Source organism: Echiichthys vipera, assembly GCF_963691815.1.
Source record: "Echiichthys vipera genome assembly, chromosome: 7".
In the NCBI taxonomy this organism is placed as follows: Eukaryota; Metazoa; Chordata; class Actinopteri; order Perciformes; family Trachinidae; genus Echiichthys; species Echiichthys vipera.
The window spans coordinates 3,641,639-3,661,935 of NC_139832.1; the positions used below are offsets into that span (position 1 = coordinate 3,641,639).

The 20,297-nt window shown below is 44.6% G+C and overlaps 1 protein-coding gene across 1 annotated transcript in view; it reads left to right on the forward strand.

Annotated features, from left to right (window-relative positions):
• Window positions 1–20,297, forward strand: part of cttnbp2 (cortactin binding protein 2) — a 106,729-nt gene that overhangs the window by 71,278 nt on the left and 15,154 nt on the right. Inside the window, exons 7-14 of the mRNA XM_083915961.1 lie at window positions 2,166–2,316; window positions 5,118–5,318; window positions 8,080–8,197; window positions 9,899–10,195; window positions 14,007–14,102; window positions 15,583–15,662; window positions 17,569–17,655; window positions 19,232–19,331. Of these exons, the coding sequence (XP_083772087.1) occupies window positions 2,166–2,316; window positions 5,118–5,318; window positions 8,080–8,197; window positions 9,899–10,195; window positions 14,007–14,102; window positions 15,583–15,662; window positions 17,569–17,655; window positions 19,232–19,331 (1,130 nt within the window). The remainder of the gene's footprint in view (window positions 1–2,165; window positions 2,317–5,117; window positions 5,319–8,079; window positions 8,198–9,898; window positions 10,196–14,006; window positions 14,103–15,582; window positions 15,663–17,568; window positions 17,656–19,231; window positions 19,332–20,297) is intronic.

Here is a 20,297-nt window from a genome sequence, read left to right on the forward strand (position 1 = left end):
CCCAGAGTCAGGACTAAACATGGGACAGGTCTGCTCTGTGTCCCCAGAGTCAGGACTAAACATGGGACAGGTCTGCTCTGTGTCCCCAGGGTCAGGACTAAACAATCCCAGGCCCCAAACTTCCCTTTCCCGGGCCACATTAACCAGCTCTAACTGGGGGATCCTGAGGCGTTCCCAGGCCAGTGTGGAGATATAATCTCTCCACCTGGTCCTGGGTCTTCCCCGAGGCCTCCTCCCAGCTGGACGTGCCTGGAACACCTCCCTAGGGAGGCGCCCAGGGTTCATCCTTACCAGATGATCCTGAACCACCTCAACTGGCTCCTTTCAACGCAAACTGCATGTAAACACAGTGATGGATTGAGGAGGGATTGATACCTGCTAGGGACCCGCCCATCCAGCGTCCAATGTTGGGTACACGGGGCGAAAACCTCCCCCAGCCCTGCGTTAAGTGTCATTAGGACGCCTGTGGCTGCATTTCTGACCTTTAGCTTTAAACGTTCTGATCCCGTCACGGTGTTTTTTAATCGCTGAGTCACGGCACGTATCTGAGCACAGCTGGCACCTCCCCATGTGTGAAATAGCAACACTGGATTAACGGCGGTGAGCGCGCCGTCGAGTCCCGGTGCCAACGTGTCTGCTCGCTACCGTCACCACACCGGTTTGAACTGGGGGCTTTTGTGGCGCTGCGGTTCAGACCGTGAAGCTTCACAGGGTGATTTCCCGCCGGAGCGTCCCGTCAGCTGTCATTAATGCCCGCAGTTCGATTTCCATCTCTGCTGATTGGTGGTTTCTCTCCCGTCATTTATAATTGATGACATCTGCGTCCACACACACACACACACACACACACACACACACACACACACACACACACACACACACACACACACACAGTCACTTCTCATCGGACGGATTGATCCTTGATCCTGATGATTGTGTGTGTGTGTGTGTGTGTGTGTGTGTGCGTGCGTGCGCCTGGTCTCCCTGCGTGTGTGTGCGCTCGCCTGGTCTCCCTGTGTGTTTGTGTGTACCTGGTCTCCCTGCGTGTGTGTGTGTGTGTGTGTACCTGGTTTCCCTGCGTGTGCGTACCTGGTCTGTGTGTGTGTGTGTGTGTGTGTGTGTACCTGGTCTCCCTGTGTGTGTGTGTGTGTGTGTACCTGGTCTCCCTGTGTGTGTGTGTGTGTGTACCTGGTCTCCCTGTGTGTGTGCGTACCTGGTCTGTGTGTCTGTGTGTACCTGGTCTTCGTGTGTGTGGGTGTGTACGTGTGTGTGTGTACCTGGTCTCCCTGTGTGTGTGTGTGTGTACCTGGTCTCTGTGTGTGTGTGTGTACGTGTGTGTGTGTGTGTGTACCTGGTCTCCCTGTGTGTGTCTGTGTGTACCTGGTCTCCCTGTGTGTGTGTGTGTGTGTGCGTACCTGGTCTCTGTGTGTGTGTGTGTGTGTGTACCTGGTCTCTCTGTGCGTGTGTGTGTGTGTGCGTACCTGGTCTCTGTGTGTGTGTGTGTGTGTGTGTGTGTGTGCGTACCTGGTCTCCGTGTGTGTGTGTGTGTACGTGTGTGTGTGTACCTGGTCTCCCTGTGTGTGTGTGTGTGTGTGTGTGTGTGCGTACCTGGTCTCTGTGTGTGTGTGTGTGTGTGTGTGTGTGTACCTGGTCTCCGTGTGTGTGTGTGTGCGATGCCCAGGAAGCAGCTGTGGAATGTGCAGTGTTGTAATATTTGATCACAGCGTTATTTATAGAGAAGGGATATCAAAAAGGCACGCTGACACACACACACACACACACACACACACACACACACACACTTGGAGTTCACTGTTTTCTACGGTGGTCTTGTTAGCAGACCGTTTGGGGGACTAGTGGCGCTCCGACACACAACTTCTGCTTCAGTATTTGTACGAAAAACAGCGTTCTGGTGTCAAACGCTGCACAGACATCATCCTACCTTTACATATGAGGCACTTCTCGGTGTTCTTCCCTCTATGCCGGGCACTCCTCTCTCGCTGTCCTGATGCGTTCTGTCCCGCGTGTCGTCGCAGAACAGGGAAAAAGTGCCGTTTGTGTACTTCGCACCCTCAACATGGAATTTGCCGCAGAATGACTTAAAGCTTACACATTTCCTTTAAGTGGGTTATGTATATATGTGTTGTACACGTTTCCTCCTCCAGCTGTGTGGAGGTGCTGCTGTCTGCAGGAGCTGCTGTGGATGCGGCGGCGGCGGGGGGACAGACCTCCCTCTTCCTGGCCTGCGAGGCGGGAAGGCTGGACTGCGTCCGAGTCCTGCTGAACGCCGGAGCCGATCGCTCGCGCACCACCGCGGTACGTCTGCCACTGTGATGTCTGTTTACATCATATTCAAACATCAGGGACTCTAAAAATAGATGCAAAACCACCACAAAAAGATGCAAAACCATCACAAAAAGATGCAAAATGACTAAAAATAGATTCAAAACCACCACAAAAAGATGCAAAATGACTAAAAATAGATGCAAAACCACCACAAAAAAGGTACAAAACCACCACAAAAACATGCAAAACGACCAAAAATAGATGCAAAACTTCCTCAAAAAGATACAAAATGACTGATAAAAGATGCAAAACCACCACAAAAAGATGCAAAACCACCACAAAAAGATGCAAAATGACCACAAAAAGATGAAAAAACACCACAAAAAGATGCAAAATTACCAAAAATAGATGCAAAACCACCACAAAAAGATGCAAAATGACTAGAAATAGATGCAAAACCACCTCAAAAAGATGCAAAATGACCAAAAATAGATGCAAAACCACCTCAAAAAGATGCAAAATGACCAAAAATAGATGCAAAACTTCCTCAAAAAGATACAAAATGACTGATAAAAGATGCAAAACCACCACAAAAAGATGCAAAACCACCACAAAAAGATGCAAAACCACCACAAAAAGATGCAAAATGACCACAAAAAGATGAAAAACCACCACAAAAAGATGCAAAATTACCAAAAATAGATGCAAAACCACCACAAAAAGATGCAAAACCACCTCAAAAAGATGCAAAACCACCTCAAAAAGATGCAAAACCACCAAAAATAGATGAGAAAACCAGGCTTCACAACCTCAAGAAGGTCCTTCTGTTTGATTCTGGAGTTGAAATTATTGACTTTGATATTCAGATATGAGGAAAATCCACTCAATCTAATCCCTTCACATCAGTTTCACACTTTGCCGCCTCATAAGTATTCTCGGGAGGTTTCTTGATCCAGGCTAACTGATGTATGGGCTTCCTGGGTCTCCATGGTAACCATAGGGACAGTTGCCATTGGAAACATGCGGTGAGACCGTATATATTTAGTTGCTGTACCTGCTTTTTGTTCTACATTTAGCCCTGGCTGCGTCCCCGCGGAGCCACAGGAGCTGCCAGAGAGACTCCGAAGCGTATCTGACCTCTTCAGCAACACGCGTATTTTTAGACGCCAGCAAATGTCGGCCAGTGTGTTGGATCAGATGTAGATATGTAACGCAGGGGGAGGATGGCTGAACGGCGTGAGCAGGATACAGTGATTGTGCAGTAAGGACACTTTTACTGTAAAATGGCACAGTACAGAAAGAAAAACTAGGCTTAACAAGAGACAGTTTTTGCTTACTCCAGGTAGGGAATGAGTCCTGACCCCAAGTGAAGGAGTTCAAGTACGTAGTAAGGGATCATGTTCACGAGTGAGGGGACGATGGAGCGTGAGTTTGGCCGGAGAATCGGAGCAGCGGGGGCGGAGCTGCAGTCGCTCTACCGAACTGTTGTGACCAAAAGAGAGCAGAGGAAGGCAAAGCTCTGGATCTACCGCTCAGTCCTGGTTCCTACCCTCACCTGTGGTCATGAAAGCTGGGTCAGGACCCAAAGAACCAGGTCGCGGGTACAAGCGTGTGAAATGTGTTTCCTCAGGAGGGGGGCTGGAGTCTCCTTTAGAGAGAGGGGGAGAAGTTCAGCATCCGTGAGGAACTCGGAGTAGAGCCGCTGCTCCTTTGCGTTGAAAGGAGCCAGTTGAGGTGGTTCAGGATCATCTGGTAAGGATGAACCCTGGGCGCCTCCCTAGGGAGGTGTTCCAGGCACGTCCAGCTGGGAGGAGGCCTCGGGGAAGACCCAGGACCAGGTGGAGAGATTAGATCTCCACACTGGCCTGGGAACGCCTCAGGATCCCCCAGTTAGAGCTGGTTAATGTGGCCCGGGAAAGGGAAGTTTGGGGTCCCCTGCTAAAGCTGCTGCCCCCGAGACCCGACCCCGGATAAGAGGCTGAAGATGAGATGAGTTTTTGTTGAGACACTGGTTTGTTGTGAACAGCACTCAGTGTTTGCATGCTGCAGAAAACACGTTATTAAGGAGTGGAGACCTAAAACACAGGTGGACTTCAGCTTAAAATGAATGGTTCTGCTCCAGGATTCTGGGTATTTGTCTGTAAATCAGCTGAAACCATTGAAACGTGCAGCATATTTACCAGTGTGTGTGTGTGCATGTGTGTGTGGACTGGAGCTGCAACAGTTCTTTAATCAACAGAAAGTGAATCAACAAGTCGGACACATTCTTCATTTTATCAAAAAGCATTTAGCAAAAGTCTTAAAAAGTCCCTGGTTAATGCTTTTTTAGTGTGTTTTTATAGCCAATTCAATCTTTTTGCACATTAGTTCAATATCTGAAATGTTAAATACCAAAGGATTAAAATAAATAGTCGTCTCACGAATCAAAAATGTGAATAAACATTAGAAGAAGAAGAATATACTTTTATTTATCCCGCAAGGGAAATCCAATTTTTTCACTCTGTTATTTTTCAGGTTACACACACACACACACACACACACACACACACACACACACACACACACACACACACACACACACACCGAAATACACACATGCACAAACAGGACCTATATACATGCAGTTAATGGAGAGATGTCAGAGCGAGGGGGCTGACAATAGATCAGCGCCTCGAGCAGTTAGGGGTTCAGTGCCTTGCTCAACAGCAGTGCCCAGGAGATGAACTGGCACCTCTCCAGCCAGAGTTCTACTCTGCACAAATGTGAATAATGCAAAAGTGTTTTCTGAGCACAAGGACATGAATAACCTTTGTTTTTCTATCTCTCTGCAGGACGGCTGCACGGCTCTCCACGCGGCGGTGCGCTCAGGACACGTGGACACGCTGCGTCTCCTCCTCTGCCACCCGACCCAGGGTGACCTCACTGTGACCCCTGACCCCCCCACCGCCCTGGCGCTGCCCGCCGCCCTGCTGAACCAGGCCAACAGTGACGGCTGGACGGCTGCGCACATGGCTGCTGCCCTGGGCCTCAAGGTGAGGACGGACGGACGGACGGATGGATAAAACTATACTTATTAATACTTAATACAATACGTCTTGGCAATAGCTTAAATAAATGAGAGGGTTTTTACTGCACATGTATAAATGTGTAATGCTGTACGGTTCACAAAGTGCAAGGAGTGCAAACATACACAATATTAAATTAAATGAGTGTAGTTTTGGGTCAGATGGATACAAAAAACAGTATTTACGATGAATTAACTGACTTTATTTCATGTAAAACGGGTTGTCACCACTGTTCTAAACTGTGCAAAACTGCAGAGCTAAGCAGCCCCTCAAAGTCTGTCGGTACGGGACCTTTAGAAGCGTACATGACCTGCACAGACAGGCACCGCGGACAGTACCCCTAAACAGATGCAAAACCACGACAAAAAGATTCAAAATGTCTAAAAATAGATGCAAAACCAGCACAAAAAGATGCAAAATGACTGAAAACAGATGCAAAACCACCACAAAAAGATGCAAAATGACTGAAAATAGATGCAAAACCACCACAAAAAGATGCAAAATGACTGAAAATAGATGCAAAACCACCACAAAAAGATGCAAAATGACTAAAAACAGATGCAAAACCACCACAAAAAGATGCAAAATGACTGAAAATAGATGCAAAACCACCACAAAAAGATGCAAAATGACTAAAAACAGATGCAAAACCACCACAAAAAGATGCAAAATGACTGAAAATAGATGCAAAACCACCACAAAAAGATGCAAAATGACTGAAAATAGATGCAAAACCATCACAAAAAGATGCAAAATGACTGAAAATAGATGCAAAACCACCACAAAAAGGTGCAAAATGACTAAAAATAGATGCAAAACCACCACAAGAAGTTGCAAAATGACTGAAAATTGACGCAAAACCAACACAAAAAGACGCAAATTGACTGAAAATAGATGCAAAACCACCACAAAAAGATGCAAAATGACTGAAAATAGATGCAAAACCACCACAAAAAGATGCAAAATGACTAAAAATAGATGCAAAACCACAAAAATATGCAAAATGACTAAAATAGATGCAAAACCACCACAAAAAGATGCAAAATGACTAAAATAGATGCAAAACCACCACAAAAAGATGCAAAATGACTAAAAATAGATGCAAAACCACAAAAAGATGCAAAATGACTAAAAATAGATGCAAACCACCACAAAAAGATGCAAAATGACTAAAAATAGATGCAAAACCACAACAAAAAGATGCAAAATGACTAAAAATAGATGCAAAACCACCACAAAAAGGTGCAAAATGACTAAAAATAGATGCAAAACCACCACAAGAAGTTGCAAAATGACTGAAAGTTGATGCAAAACCAACACAAAAAGATGCAAAATGACTGAAAATAGATGCAAAACCACCACAAAAAGATGCAAAATGACTGAAAATAGATGCAAAACCACCACAAAAAGATGCAAAATGACTAAAAATAGATGCAAAACCACAAAAATATGCAAAATGACTAAAATAGATGCAAAACCACCACAAAAAGATGCAAAATGACTAAAAATAGATGCAAACCACCACAAAAAGATGCAAAATGACTAAAAATAGATGCAAAACCACAACAAAAAGATGCAAAATGACTAAAAATAGATGCAAAACCACCACAAAAAGGTGCAAAATGACTAAAAATAGATGCAAAACCACCACAAAAAGGTGCAAAATGACTAAAAATAGATGCAAAACCACCACAAGAAGATGCAAAATGACTGAAAATAGATGCAAAACCACCACAAAAAGGTGCAAAATGACTAAAAATAGATGCAAAACCACCACAAAAAGGTGCAAAATGACTAAAAATAGATGCAAAACCACCACAAAAAGATGCAAAATGACTGAAAATAGATGCAAAACCACCACAAAAAGGTGCAAAATGACTAAAAATAGATGCAAAACCACCACAAAAAGGTGCAAAATGACTAAAAATAGATGCAAAACCACCACAAAAAGATGCAAAACAACTTAAAGCAAACAGTCAATCAGTTCTTTGGTACCATGCACATCTTGATCATGTAAACACAAAGATAACTGTTTTAATGTGTAACACTGAACTGAACCGGACTGCTCGGTGTACTTCAGGTCTGATAATCCCACCGTACGAACCAAAGGCAGCAGAATACCGGCCTCACATTCATCACACTGACTTTATAAAGCGTTTGTTTGTCTTCTGTCGCCTGATGGACAAAACATGATGAAGCAGCTTTAATCTCAATGTGTGTGCTGCGATTCTTTAGTCTATAATATAACGTTCAAATGTTTCCACTAGCCTGTGTGTTCATGACTCTGACTCTGCACTTACACTTGCACTAATGTGCGTCCCTCAGCCGTCCGTCTCCGTGGCGGCAGGATAACGGGACAGCTGACCTTGCTGGAGTAAAAGTCCCACTTAGACAAATGCAGGAGACACCAGACTAGACTGCAGCGGAGCGTGTGACCGGAATATTACCCAAGACAAACACTCATCGATCCAGAACGGATACACACCCTGTACTGTACACATGCTTAATACTGACAAAGGTCAAGTAACCTGTCCCTCTGTGTGTGTGTGTGTGTGTGTGTGTGTGTGTGTGTGTGTGTGTGTGTGTGTGTGTGTGTGTGTGTGTGTGTGTGTGTGTGTGTGTGTGTGTGTGTGTGTGTGTGTGTGTGTGTGTGTGTGTGTGTGTGTGTGTGTGTGTGTGTGTGTGTGTGTGTGTGTGTGTGTGTGTGTGTGTGTGTGTGTGTGTGTAGGAGTGTCTGGAGGTGCTGTGCAGCCACGGTGAACAGGACATCGAGAGGAGAGATAAGTGCAGCCGCACTATTCATGACGTGGCCACTGATGACTGCAAAGATCTGCTTGAAAACCTCCGTGAGTGTGTGTGTTTTTGTGTGTGTGTGTGTGTGTTTGTCAGTCTGTGTGTTAGGGCCCGTCCACATCGAGACGTGTTGTCCTGTACACAACTTTTGTATGGTTTTTGCCGACCATCTGCACGGAGCCGGCGTTATCGGAGCCTGAAAACGGTATTTTTAGAAACCGCCATCGCCCCACATCCGACCTCTGACTCCGCGGCGTCACATGACAACAACAGTGCTGCTGCGTGAGAGGACAGAGACGGACCCAGACACTGTTGACTGAACTGGACTCTGAGCCACATGCATGGGACTGAATGAGGCCCAGCACAGATGTCTCCCTTTTCCCTGATGCTCTGAATAAGGAGCTAAACTGCTCTAGGCTCTGTTTCTAAATCCAGTTCTAAGAAGCTGAGAAAAGTCTCTAAGGGTGCACTCACACTGTCCTTCCGTCCCGTGCCCCGTGCTTTAGGGTCCTTGTCCCCCCCTCCAGGCCCGTTTGTACTCACTCTACCTGGGCCTCGGCGAATGCTTCTTGCTGCCTATACGTCATCACGCCGTGACACGTCACACGCATTGATGACGTCATGGCGATGCGTGGCTTTGTTTCCAGATCTTTCCGTAGACCTCTGAGTTTTTGTGCGTCTTGTCGACTGTTTTTGAATCTTTTCATCGACCAAATCTGCAGTAAACACTCCACCTCCGCATCACACCAACGTGAACCTTTCGCCGGCATTGTTTTAAATGTCCGCGCATGGTCCCTCCTTCTTTTTTCTACGTCCCAACAGGTGCACAGGAAATGACCTCAGAACCACCGTAGGCCTCGTGCTCGTACACGTGCGCACGCTGTGTTTAAAGACGAATTCTGCTTCCGAACCACTCTGCCCTTTGATTTTATTTATTTTCTAGAATTCTTACTTGAAATACGGCTTTTGTTGCATTGCTTGTTTTTCCTGCTTTATGTGTTTATTTATTTGTTTATTTTAAAAAATTCGTAATTTGCGTGTTGCTCTTTTTAGTCCTGTTACTTTGTCGTTGCTGTGTTTGTCACTGTTGTTGGCGTCCTTCTGTCCACTCCTGTAAGGACAAAGTTAAAGTAAAATGGTTCAAACGTAATTTGGTTTTAAAAGATAAGAAGTCAGACTTTACTTTAATTAACTCAGAACGTTACACCGTCATTTATATTTGTAGATTAAACAGAAGTTTTGACAGAACTTTAGCCAAAACTGTCAATCTGGTCGTTATAGTCAATAATTACTTTTTAATGCAAATACACAAATGAGAGCCATTTTATTTGCTCGTCATTCATTTAAATATTTCAACATAAATATTATATTTGCAAAACTGTAACATAACGCGACTTTTCGTTACCTTTGGCGGATGTACCCTGCCTCAGCTGGGATCAGCCGGATGGATAAATATACATTTTAACGACACCTGGAGTCGTCTTTGTTCACTTCCGCGTCAACAAGCGACCAACCAGATGTGACGTACGGATAAGGGAGTGAAGCGATCGTAAGCACGTATAATGACACTGGAGGGACAAGAGGCTGAAGATGAATGAATGAATGTGTTTGTTTATTTTTTGGAGCATTATAACAGAATATATTGCATTATATTACATTTAATATGATGTCATCCGTATTCAGGCACTTCATATCTTTCCCACGCCTTTGCTTGACCCCAGACTGTGACGTTACTCTCTCTGCTCTTCCTCCAGACCTGTACCGGGTCCTGGTGCGTCTCCAGTGTTCAGGGGGAGGAGGGGGAGGATCCGGGCCCATGTGTCCCGTGGAGGCTCTGGAGGAGGAGGTGAATGGCGTCGCCGGCAGCCGGCTGGTGCTGGGCAGAGTGTCCGTGGACCGGTCGATGCGTTGGTGTCAGCTTGGCTCGGCCCTCAGCCGCGCCCTCACCTCCTACCTGCAGACCGTCTGTGGGGAGTCTCAGACAGCGAGGGAGGACCTGCAACGCCCCCCGCTAGGCCTCAGTCCCGCCAGCATCGCCTCCATCCTCATAGGTGTGTTTTTATTTAACTCCCTCTTTCCTTCCTTTCGCCTTTCTCGCTCCGTACCCTCCCTGACTTCCTCGCCCATCTCAATGACCTCAGGAAGGACAGATCGTAGATGTGCACCATGCTTTTTATCTGCTGCTCCTCTCGTGTCCCTCTTGGATTACAGCTCCTGACTGCAGCTGAATGTGATGAAGAGCAGGATGAGGTGTACCGTGTTGGCAGAGGTGTATTACCTTCTGGTTGCCTCTCCCTCTGTTTAACTGCAGGTTCATGTTGCTGGCACCCGTCCATGTAGAGTAAACAGCACACTCTTAGATTAATGGACTGTCGGTTCTTAAACGCAACCGATTGTGTTAAATGTTGTGTAAGATTGAAATAGCTCATTTATAAGCTGATGGTGACGGGGAGGGATCATGCATTCATCTAATATAAACAACAGGACCACAAAGACGTGCCGAAGTGACCACACAGAACACAAATGACGACTAGGACACGCAAAAGAAGTCAAATAGATGTGAAATGACCACAGAGAGAAACAAAACGACAAGATAGGAACGTAAAATGACTGAAAACAGATGAAAAATGACTCAACATAGATGCAAAACCACCACAAAAAGATGTAAAATGACTGACAAATTATGCAAAATCACAACAAAAAGATGCAAAATGACTAAAAAGCAGATGCAAAACCAGCACAAAAAGATGCAAAATCACCACAAAAAGATGCAAAATGACTGATAATAGATGCAAAACCACCACATATTGATGCAAAATGACATAAATTACATTCAAAACCACCACAAAAGATGCAAAATCACAACAAAAAGATACAAAACCTTAACAAAAAGATGCAAAATGACTGAAAATGATGAATGCAGCTCTGGTGTTTGTGTGTTGACACTAAAGTTAGTTTTCTTTTGCCTTTAAGCAGCAGGTGATTAATGAAGCCTAAAATGAAGCATACTCATGTTGTGCACGGTCAGACGAGGTCGTGTTTGATTGTCTGATGGTCAGAGCTTCTCACACACACACACACACACACGCACACACACACACACACAAACACACAATACTTTTTTTCTTCTTCTTTTGAATAAATAAATGTGTTTTGTGGAGAGTGCAAGTTTGTCTGTTTTACTGCTGATCAAGTGTGTGTGTGTGTGTGTGTTTGAGGCTGGTACTCCTCTCTAACTAGAGGCCGGTTAAGGGTTAGAGTTACGTGCGCGTGTGTGTGTGTGTGTGTGTGTGTGTGTGTGTGTGTGTGTGTGTGTGTGTGTGTCTGTCCCAGACTTATTAAAAAAGTCAGTCTCTGCAGTTTGTCTGTCGTTACTCCTCTGTATCAACACGGTAAGAGATTGGTGTGTGTGTGTGTGTGAGTGTGTGTGTGTGAGTGTTTTGGAGATGGTGATGATGAAAGAAAGCAAAAGCAAAGGAGAGAGAGCTGCATAATGGATGAGATGGAGGGAGGGGAGAAAGATGCCAATTTAGGAGGAAAAGTGTGTCTGAGGTGTCAACGGGGATCAAACTGCAGACACCAGACACGCTTTGGTGTCTGGCTTTGTGTCTGCATGCATGTCTCGTCTGTTCCAACATGTCTGCATGTAGTTCTCTTTTCCCTCCCTGTGTGTGTGTGTGTGCGCTCATATGTGTGTGTGTGCATGTGTGTGTGTATGTGTGTGTGTGTGTGTGTGTGTTCACATTGGATTTTGACACGTCCCAACTCGTGCTCAACCCTGCAGTCGGTTAGTCGTACATGAATCAATCAGCAGGAAGCTTCCACAGGAGTTTTGCGATCATTATCATTTATACCAACTTTACTTTATCACACACTCATAAAAACATAAACATTTTGTATCCTCGTTAGCAAATCTGCACGCAAACGTTTGTTAAACACATTCTTTTAATACAAAACATACTTTTTTTTTGACGACATACATTTGTGAGTAGAACTGTTTCCTCTTTCATTCTTTCACTAGAATGAATTTGGGGCGACTGGCTTAGTGGTCGAGTGGGTCGTCCTCCATTCGAGAGATTGGCGGTTTGATTCCCAGCTCCCCCGGTCCACATGTCAAAGTGTCTTTGGGCAAGGCACTGAACCCTGAATTGCTCCCCGTGCTGCGCATGGGAGTCCACTAGACGACAACTACACCAACACGCTTTTAATTTAATATTTGCTAGTTCACTTAAATGTCATCCATCAAATGTAACGCGAGCTGCTAATGTTCTGTGCATGTGATGGAAGCACGTACAGTGAGTGCACCTGTAAATACAGATGGAAAAAATAACCACAAAATGTTCCGCTTTTTCCTGTTAATTCAAATGGAAAACCAAAAAAAGAAGGGTAACAAATGTGAATCATTTCTTTTCCTTGTTTCTTTTCTTTACTAATATCTTGTAAAGGGCCACAACCATAACAGTATGAGCCCGAGGGCGCCCTCCCACTGTGCCTCCGTCCCGTGCCCCGTGCTTTAGGGTCCTTGTCCCCCCCTCCAGGCCCGTTTGTACTCACACTACCTGGGCCTCGGAGAATGCTTCTTGCTGCCTATACGTCATCACGCCGTAACACGTCACACGCATTGATGACGTCATGGCGATGCGTGGCTTTGTTTCCAGATCTTTCCGTAGACCTCAGAGTTTTTGTGCGTCTTGTCGACTGTTTTTGAATCTTTTCATCGACCAAATCTGCAGTAAACACTCCACCTCCGCATCACACCAACGTGAACCTTTCACCGCCATTGTTTTAAATGTCCGCGCATGGTCCCTCCTTCTTTTTTCTACGTCCCAACAGGCGCACAGGAAATGACCTCAGAGCTGCCGTAGGCCTCGTGCTCGTACACGTGCGCACGCTCGTGCTCGTACATGTGCAAACGTGCTTTACAAAAGCCCACCTCTCCCAAACGGGCCATGACCGGCAAACATGCCGCTCCTAGACGCGGTACGGTTGCACTCACACTGGTCAAAGGAAACAGACTTTAGCTGTGAAACGTCCTGGGGCACGGTACGGATGGACAGTGTGAGTGCGCCCTGAGAGGCGTCCGCAACACCAGGAACAGCCGAGTCAGAAGAAACAGCAGTCGTGGGAGAGAGCTTAAGCCATTTCTGTCTCTATTTACTGCTTGAGTTTAAACTGTGATATTTTTAGAGTTATTGTTTTTATGATGACTGATGCCCAATGTCAGCTGGGATCGGCTCCAGCGACCCCGACAGGGACAAGAGGCTGAAGATGAATGAATGAATAAACAAACATATATAACAGTTGAGGTGGTTCAGGATCATCTAGTAAGGATGAACCCTGGGCGCCTCCCTAGGGAGGTGTTCCAGGCACGTCCAGCTGGGAGGAGGCCTCGGGGAAGACCCAGGACCAGGTGGAGAGATTAGATCTCCACACTGGCCTGGGAACGCCTCAGGATCCCCCAGTTAGAGCTGGTTAATGTGGCCCGGGAAAGGGAAGTTTGGGGTCCCCTGCTAAAGCTGCTGCCCCCGCGACCCGACCCCGGATAAGAGGCTGAAGATGAGATGAGATGAGATGAGATATAACAGAAGAAGAATAGGATGTGTGTTAATGTTGCATCTCTGCAGCGTTTCCTTCAGAAGAAGAACATTCTGTGCTTAATTTATACAGGACACGCAGATCAATGATGCATTGTGGTGAATATCATTTATGCATATACCATATTTATGTGTTTGTGTAAGCCAGCAGCGTTCTTTCACATGTCCCAGTGTTTCTCTTTCCTGTTTGCTTTACACTCTGTCCCGTTGTGTGCACACTAACAGTGCAGTGTGTTTAACCGTCTCCATCTTTGCTCTGCTCTTCCAGGAGACACTGAGTGGTCGCCGGATCAGGAGCTGCCTTTCTCCCCCTGGGACCTGGTCAGGAAGCCGCTCAGCCAGTGCGTCACCGTCCGCCTCAAAGGTATGAACCGGCGTTCTGATCCAAAACCCAGCATCAGAGCTGCCATTTGGTGGATGAAAGGCTCTTTACAAATCCGTTTGGACGCGTTTGTAGCGTGGGCAGAGATGCACCAGGATCTGAGTCACACCGCAGGAGGGATCACTGAAGCCAGAACACTTTGAAAGAATCAGTATTTTCATTAATAATCAGAGTCCTAATTATTCATTTTGATCAAACGGGAAGACAAAACAGGCTCTCCAAAATAAAAGAAGGACAAGAAAGGAAATATGTAAAAGCTTTTATTGTGGTAGCGTGTTTTTAATGATTCTGTGAGGTTTTGTTAATCTCATCCTGAGTTGGGTTAACACCACCGAGCCGCCACCACGGCGACTTCCTGGTTGATCCAATCAGGAAGTGCCAAAAACTGCAGTTCTCTGAGTGTCCACTAGGGGCAGGTTTCATAACAGAGCAGTTTCTCATTGAGCCCCATGTTAAACAGGCCGTTTACACAGCATCATTAAACCTGTTTAAGGACAAAAGAACATTCTAGTCTGTGTGTTTAGCTCATATCTCCATGACAACACTGAGGGGGAGGGGCTAGTTTTTATTTTATTGGAGGTTAACGTTGATGAATAATTAGGGGCGTGGCCTCTTGAGTGACAGGTAGCCTCTGGCCCTCACTTCTCCTCGGAGGTAAACGTCAGCCAGATGGACGTACGCCCCTCCCCCTAACGTCACATACATGCCGTTTTTTTGTAAGAGGAAATGAGGCGGAGTCAAAGTCTGACAAGATGGAGACTCCTGTAGGCGAGGACGACTGGATCGAGTTTAGAGAACGAACCTCAACAGAGAGACTACGTTCGTTTTTACAGTCTATGTTTACAGCCCACCGTCACACCTCTGCCCTTACTACGAGCCTCGCTCAGGAGTTGGAAGTTCCCAAATTCAGATAACAAGTGAACGCAGCATAACCGGCAGTGACGAGCTCCAGCTGCAGACCAACAGCTGTCAGCAGCGTCGCTAACACGGCGTCGTATGTCTGTGTAGAGAGGGAACGTCTCCACAGACACACGGACGTGACAACTCCGCAGAGAGGCAACAAGTGCTTTCATTAGTGGGTCACATGATCAATCACCATGGTTTTAACTCAGTCTGTGATAGAGAGGAACATAAAAGAGAATTAAATAGATGGAAATATAATGGATTATAACTTTAACTGACTTATATTATATTATATTATCTGGAGCTGAAAACCATCTGGGGATGAACAGCTGTTGAATATTGTGGGAAACCTTGAGGTTTGCAGCTGTGTGTGGGTGTGTGTGTGTGTGTGTGTGTGTGTGTGTGTGTGTTTGTGTGTGTGTGTGTGTGTGTGTGTGTGTGTGTGTGTGTGTGTGTGTGGGTGTGTGGGTGTGTGTGTGTGTGTCAGTTCACTGACGCTCGGCGTGTAAAAACCGGAGCTGATTGAAGGATTTATTGTGTGTGTGTGTGTTTTTGACAGGTCTGTCTGAGTCGTGTCTCGATGAGTTGGCTCTGGAATACCTCTTCCCCCTGCCGCTGCTGCACAACTACGTCCGCCTGGTACGCACACACACACACACACACACACACACACACACACACGCACACACACACACAAAGGACTGCGAGGGATTAGATGAGTAAGACGTGGAAAAATAGGGAGGAAGCCAGAAGACCGCAGCAAGAGAAAGGTAAAGACATGCAGAGAGATGAAGTGATGGACGGATGAAAGGAAGAGGATCACACCGTGCTGCAGCCACACCGCCCCCTGCTGGCTGCGTCAGGGGGTGAGAAGAAAAAGGTGGAAGGAAAATGGAGATCACCAATTTTTTACATCTGACAGGAGCAATAAGAGCAAAGACACATCAGTGACACACACACGCTGAGAACCCGCAGCGTCTCACAGCTCAGAGTCTCTCCTCCGGCAGCGTCCGCGTGCTGCTAACGTTTCAGATCCCCACTCCTTCATGAGGGACTTCATGTTGTTTGACAGTGAGATGAGGAGTTCATCCACAGTGACTCCGGTCTGACGATGAAATACGTCTCACAGCGCGCAGAAGTCTGGGCTGCAGATATCCTATTATTCATCAGTACATGTGTAGTATTCAGCGCTGAGTCAGTTAAGTGTTTTATTTCAGAGAAGATGATGAGGAGGAAGGTTAGCAACAAGTATTTTGGGTTTTCTATTGCTGATTTCTGAAGATCAGCTGATCGATTAATGACGAATGACCGGGTGAACCTGTTAAAGACACTGTTTAGGACAGCTCATTGTGCCGTCATCATTATCCAGACAAAACAGTTCATTCTCTCCTCCATTCATTCATCTTCAACTGCTTGTCCCTGTCGGGGTCGCTGGAGCCGATCCCAGCTGACATCGGGCGTGAGGCGGGGTCCACCCTGGACAGGACGCCAGTCTATCACAGGACACATAGAGACGAACAGAGACAGACAACCATTCACACCTACGGGTGATTTAGAGTCATCAATGAACCGAACACCTGCACGTCTTTGGACTGTGGGAGGAAACCGGAGAACCCGGAGAAAACCCACGCAGACACGGGGACAACATGCAAACTCCACACAGAAGGGCCCCAGTCGGGATTCAAACCAGGAACCCTCTTGCTGTGATGCGACAGTGCTATTTGCTACATGCTCTTCTTAGCCAAACTAAAATTTAACCCCTAAATCATCCAAAGTCCGGCCACTTTTCATCTCTGTGGAAAAACCTGTGTCAGTGTGAAAGTAGCCAGATCTACTTCCGGCTAGTATTTCAAAATAAAAGTAACGCTCGCAGTAAAGGAAAGGAAAGGAATACAGGAAATAATTACCTTCTGACATACAGTTGCTTATGCCATGTGTGTTTTCTGTGGCGTTGCTCAAGGTCCGGGCGTCTTAATGTTGGATTTTTGACAATTTTTCATCAACTCTAAAGTGGTAAATGGTCAAAAATTTAGCACCAAAAGAAGAAAAGACAAAATTGTCTACATCTGTGCAACTTGCAGGTTAGAGAGCCCTGTGGATGAATGATGTAGAAACTATACTTTGAATAAAACGTGCATGAATAGACATTAGAACGACATCTGGAGTCGTCTCTGTTCACAAACGACCAACCAGGTGTGACGTACGGATAAGGGAGTGAAACGATCGTGAGCACGTATAATGAGACTAGTTTTGATGCAGAAGAGGTCAGAAATGTGTCCTCGCGTGCGTATGATGGGCCACAACCATAAAAGTATGAGCCCGAGAGGCGTCGACAACACCAGGAGCAGCCGAGAGTCAGAAGAAACAACAACCGTGGGAGAGAAATTGAGTTGCGGTGTGAGGAGAACGAGTGTAGTACGCGCTTGTGTCAGCCGCGGGCCGATGTGCTTCGCCTAATGTAACGTTAAATCCGCGGTGGAGAGAGGAACCATTGTGTCTCTTATTCATCAGTTGATTGATAAAGTCATGCATGTGCCCTGTGCAGGTGGAGCAGTACGGGAACCTCATCTTCCACGGGCTGGAGGGCAGCTGTCAGGAGTACATCGCCAACGTGGTCGCTCGCTGCATCAAGGTACGTCCAGCCGGGTTCACACACACTCGTTCAGGCCGCCGTGACCTTCCACGACGGAGCATTTACATTTCTCATGTTCACTACATCTTTAGTTAACCAGCAGTACTCCCATTTACATTTAAAAGCAGTGAGACAATTGAATATGTTGAACTATCACAGGGGCTTACTGTTTATTTACTATTTTATTTATTTACTATTTTATTTATTTACTGTTTATTTATTTATTTACTGTTTATTTAGTTATTTACTGTTTATTTACTATTTTATTTATTTACTATTTTATTTATTTACTGTTTTATTTATTTACTGTTTATTTATTTATTTACTGTTTATTTAGTTATTTACTGTTTATTTACTATTTTATTTATTTATTGTTAATTTACTATTTAATTTATTTAGTATTTTATTTATTTACTGTTTGTTTACTTTTTTATTTATTTACTATTTTATTTATTTACTGTTTATTTACTATTTAATTTATTTACTGTTTATTTACTATTTTATGTATTCACTGTTAATTTACTTTTTTATTTATTTACTTTTGTTTATTTAATGTTTATTTAAATATTTACTGTTTATTTTAAATACTGTTTATTTACTGTTTAATTATTTATTGACTGTTTATTGACTGTTGATTTATAAGATAAGTTTAAAAATAAGTTTTGCTTAAATTATTCTTGTATGTGTGTTTTTGTGTTTACCTACAGTGATCAAATTATTCAGCTTTATTCTCATTGTTTAGTTTTCATTTTATTTACACATTAGAAATAAATATGTAAATTAAAAAATTAGTATGCAATGAAAAGACAAGCTGCAGAAAGTAAAAAGTGTAAAATGTGGTGTTTCCTCTCGTTTCTGGAAAAGCCTCTGCTGCTTTTCTCTCTGCGCGTAGAAGAAGAAGAAGATATCCTTTGTTTCCATGACAACGTGCTCCCTTCTTACCTCTCCGTCTTCTCCTCCTCTCTCTCTCTCTCTCTCTCTCTGTCTCTCTCTGTCTCTCTCTCCCCCCTCTCTCCCCCTCTCTCTCTCTCCCTCTTTCCCCCCCTCTCTCTCTCTCCCTCTCTCTCTCTCTCTCTCTCTCCCCCTCTCTCTCTCTCTCTCTCCCCCCTCTGTCTCTCTCTCTCTCTCTGTCTCTCTCTCCCTCTCTCCCCCCCTCTCTCCCTCTCTCTCTCTGTCTGTCTCTCTCTCTCTCTGTCTCTCTCTCTCTTTCTCTCTCTCTCTCTCTCTCTCTCTCTCTCTCTCTGTCTCTCTCGTCTCTCTCTTCTTCTCTCTCTCTCTCTCTCTCTCTCTCCCTCTCTCCCCCTCTCTCTCTCTCTCCCTCCCCCCCTCTCTCCCTCTCTCTCTCTCTCTGTCTCTCTCTCCCTCTCTCTGTCTCTCTCTCTCTCTCTCTCTCTCTCTCTCTCTCTCTCTCTCTGTCTCTCTCCCTCTCTCTGTCTCTCTCTCTCTCTCTCTCTCTCTCTCTCTGTCTCTCTCCCTCTCCCTCTCTCTCTCTCTGTCTCTCTCTCTCTCTGTCTCTCCCCCCCCCCCCCCTCTCTCTCTCTCTCTCTCTCTCTCTCTCTCTCTCTCTCTCCATCAGTCCAAGCAGGAGAGGGGGGGGCTCGGCTGTGACGTGGTGAGGGTGGAGGTGGACGAGAGCCTGACCAGAGAGCAGCTGCTGGACGCTTTCATCACCTGTGGTAGGGTCACGCACACACACACACACACACACACACACACGCGCACACACACACACACACACACAGTTTAATAGGCATTGTTTGTGAGTGCATGACGTTCATTCATTGTCCTCTAATTCACAATAAAAGCTTTTAATTCATTTTTATTTAATACTTTGGGATCCAACTTATTTTATTTTTCAACATTAAATACTATGACTTTTATTACGGCTTATTTTTCGGACACACAAGGACATATATATATATATATATATATATATATATAGTATATATTTTCTTCTTTTTTTGACTATTTGAACAAATGATGCTGTCACTGATTTAAACCACTATTTGGACATGTTATATTTTTACATTTTCAATGTTTTTCGACATTAAATACTTATTATTATTATTTTTTGGACACACATTTCCGTGACTTTTTTAATCAGACTGCTTTAGACAGGCTAAAATGACTGAATCAGGCATTTTTTGAACATATCATATTTTGTCTTTTTTCGACAAATTATACTATGACTTCTTTTTTTAAACTTATTGTTTGGACACACTTTTCTTGGCTTTTTTATATCAAATGATGCCATGACTGTTTTATAAAGGCTATGCTACGACTGATTGAATCATTTTTGGACATATTAACTTTTTCAACAAACTATACTTTAACTTTTATGGCTTATTTTTTTGGACACATGATAATAAATATATATATATATTTATTTTATTTTTTTTCACCTTTTTTTAAACAAATTATGCAATGGTTGTTTCAGACAGGCTATCCTATGACTGATTTAATCATTTTTATATCATATATATATATTTATATATTTCATATATCATAGGACAGCCTGCCTAAAACAGTCACAGCATAACTTGTTGAAAAAAGTAAATAAAAATGTGTCCAAAAAAAAAGCCCTAAAAAGACAAAGTTTGTCCAATAAAGTCAGAATATAATCCGTCTAAAGATGCTTACAT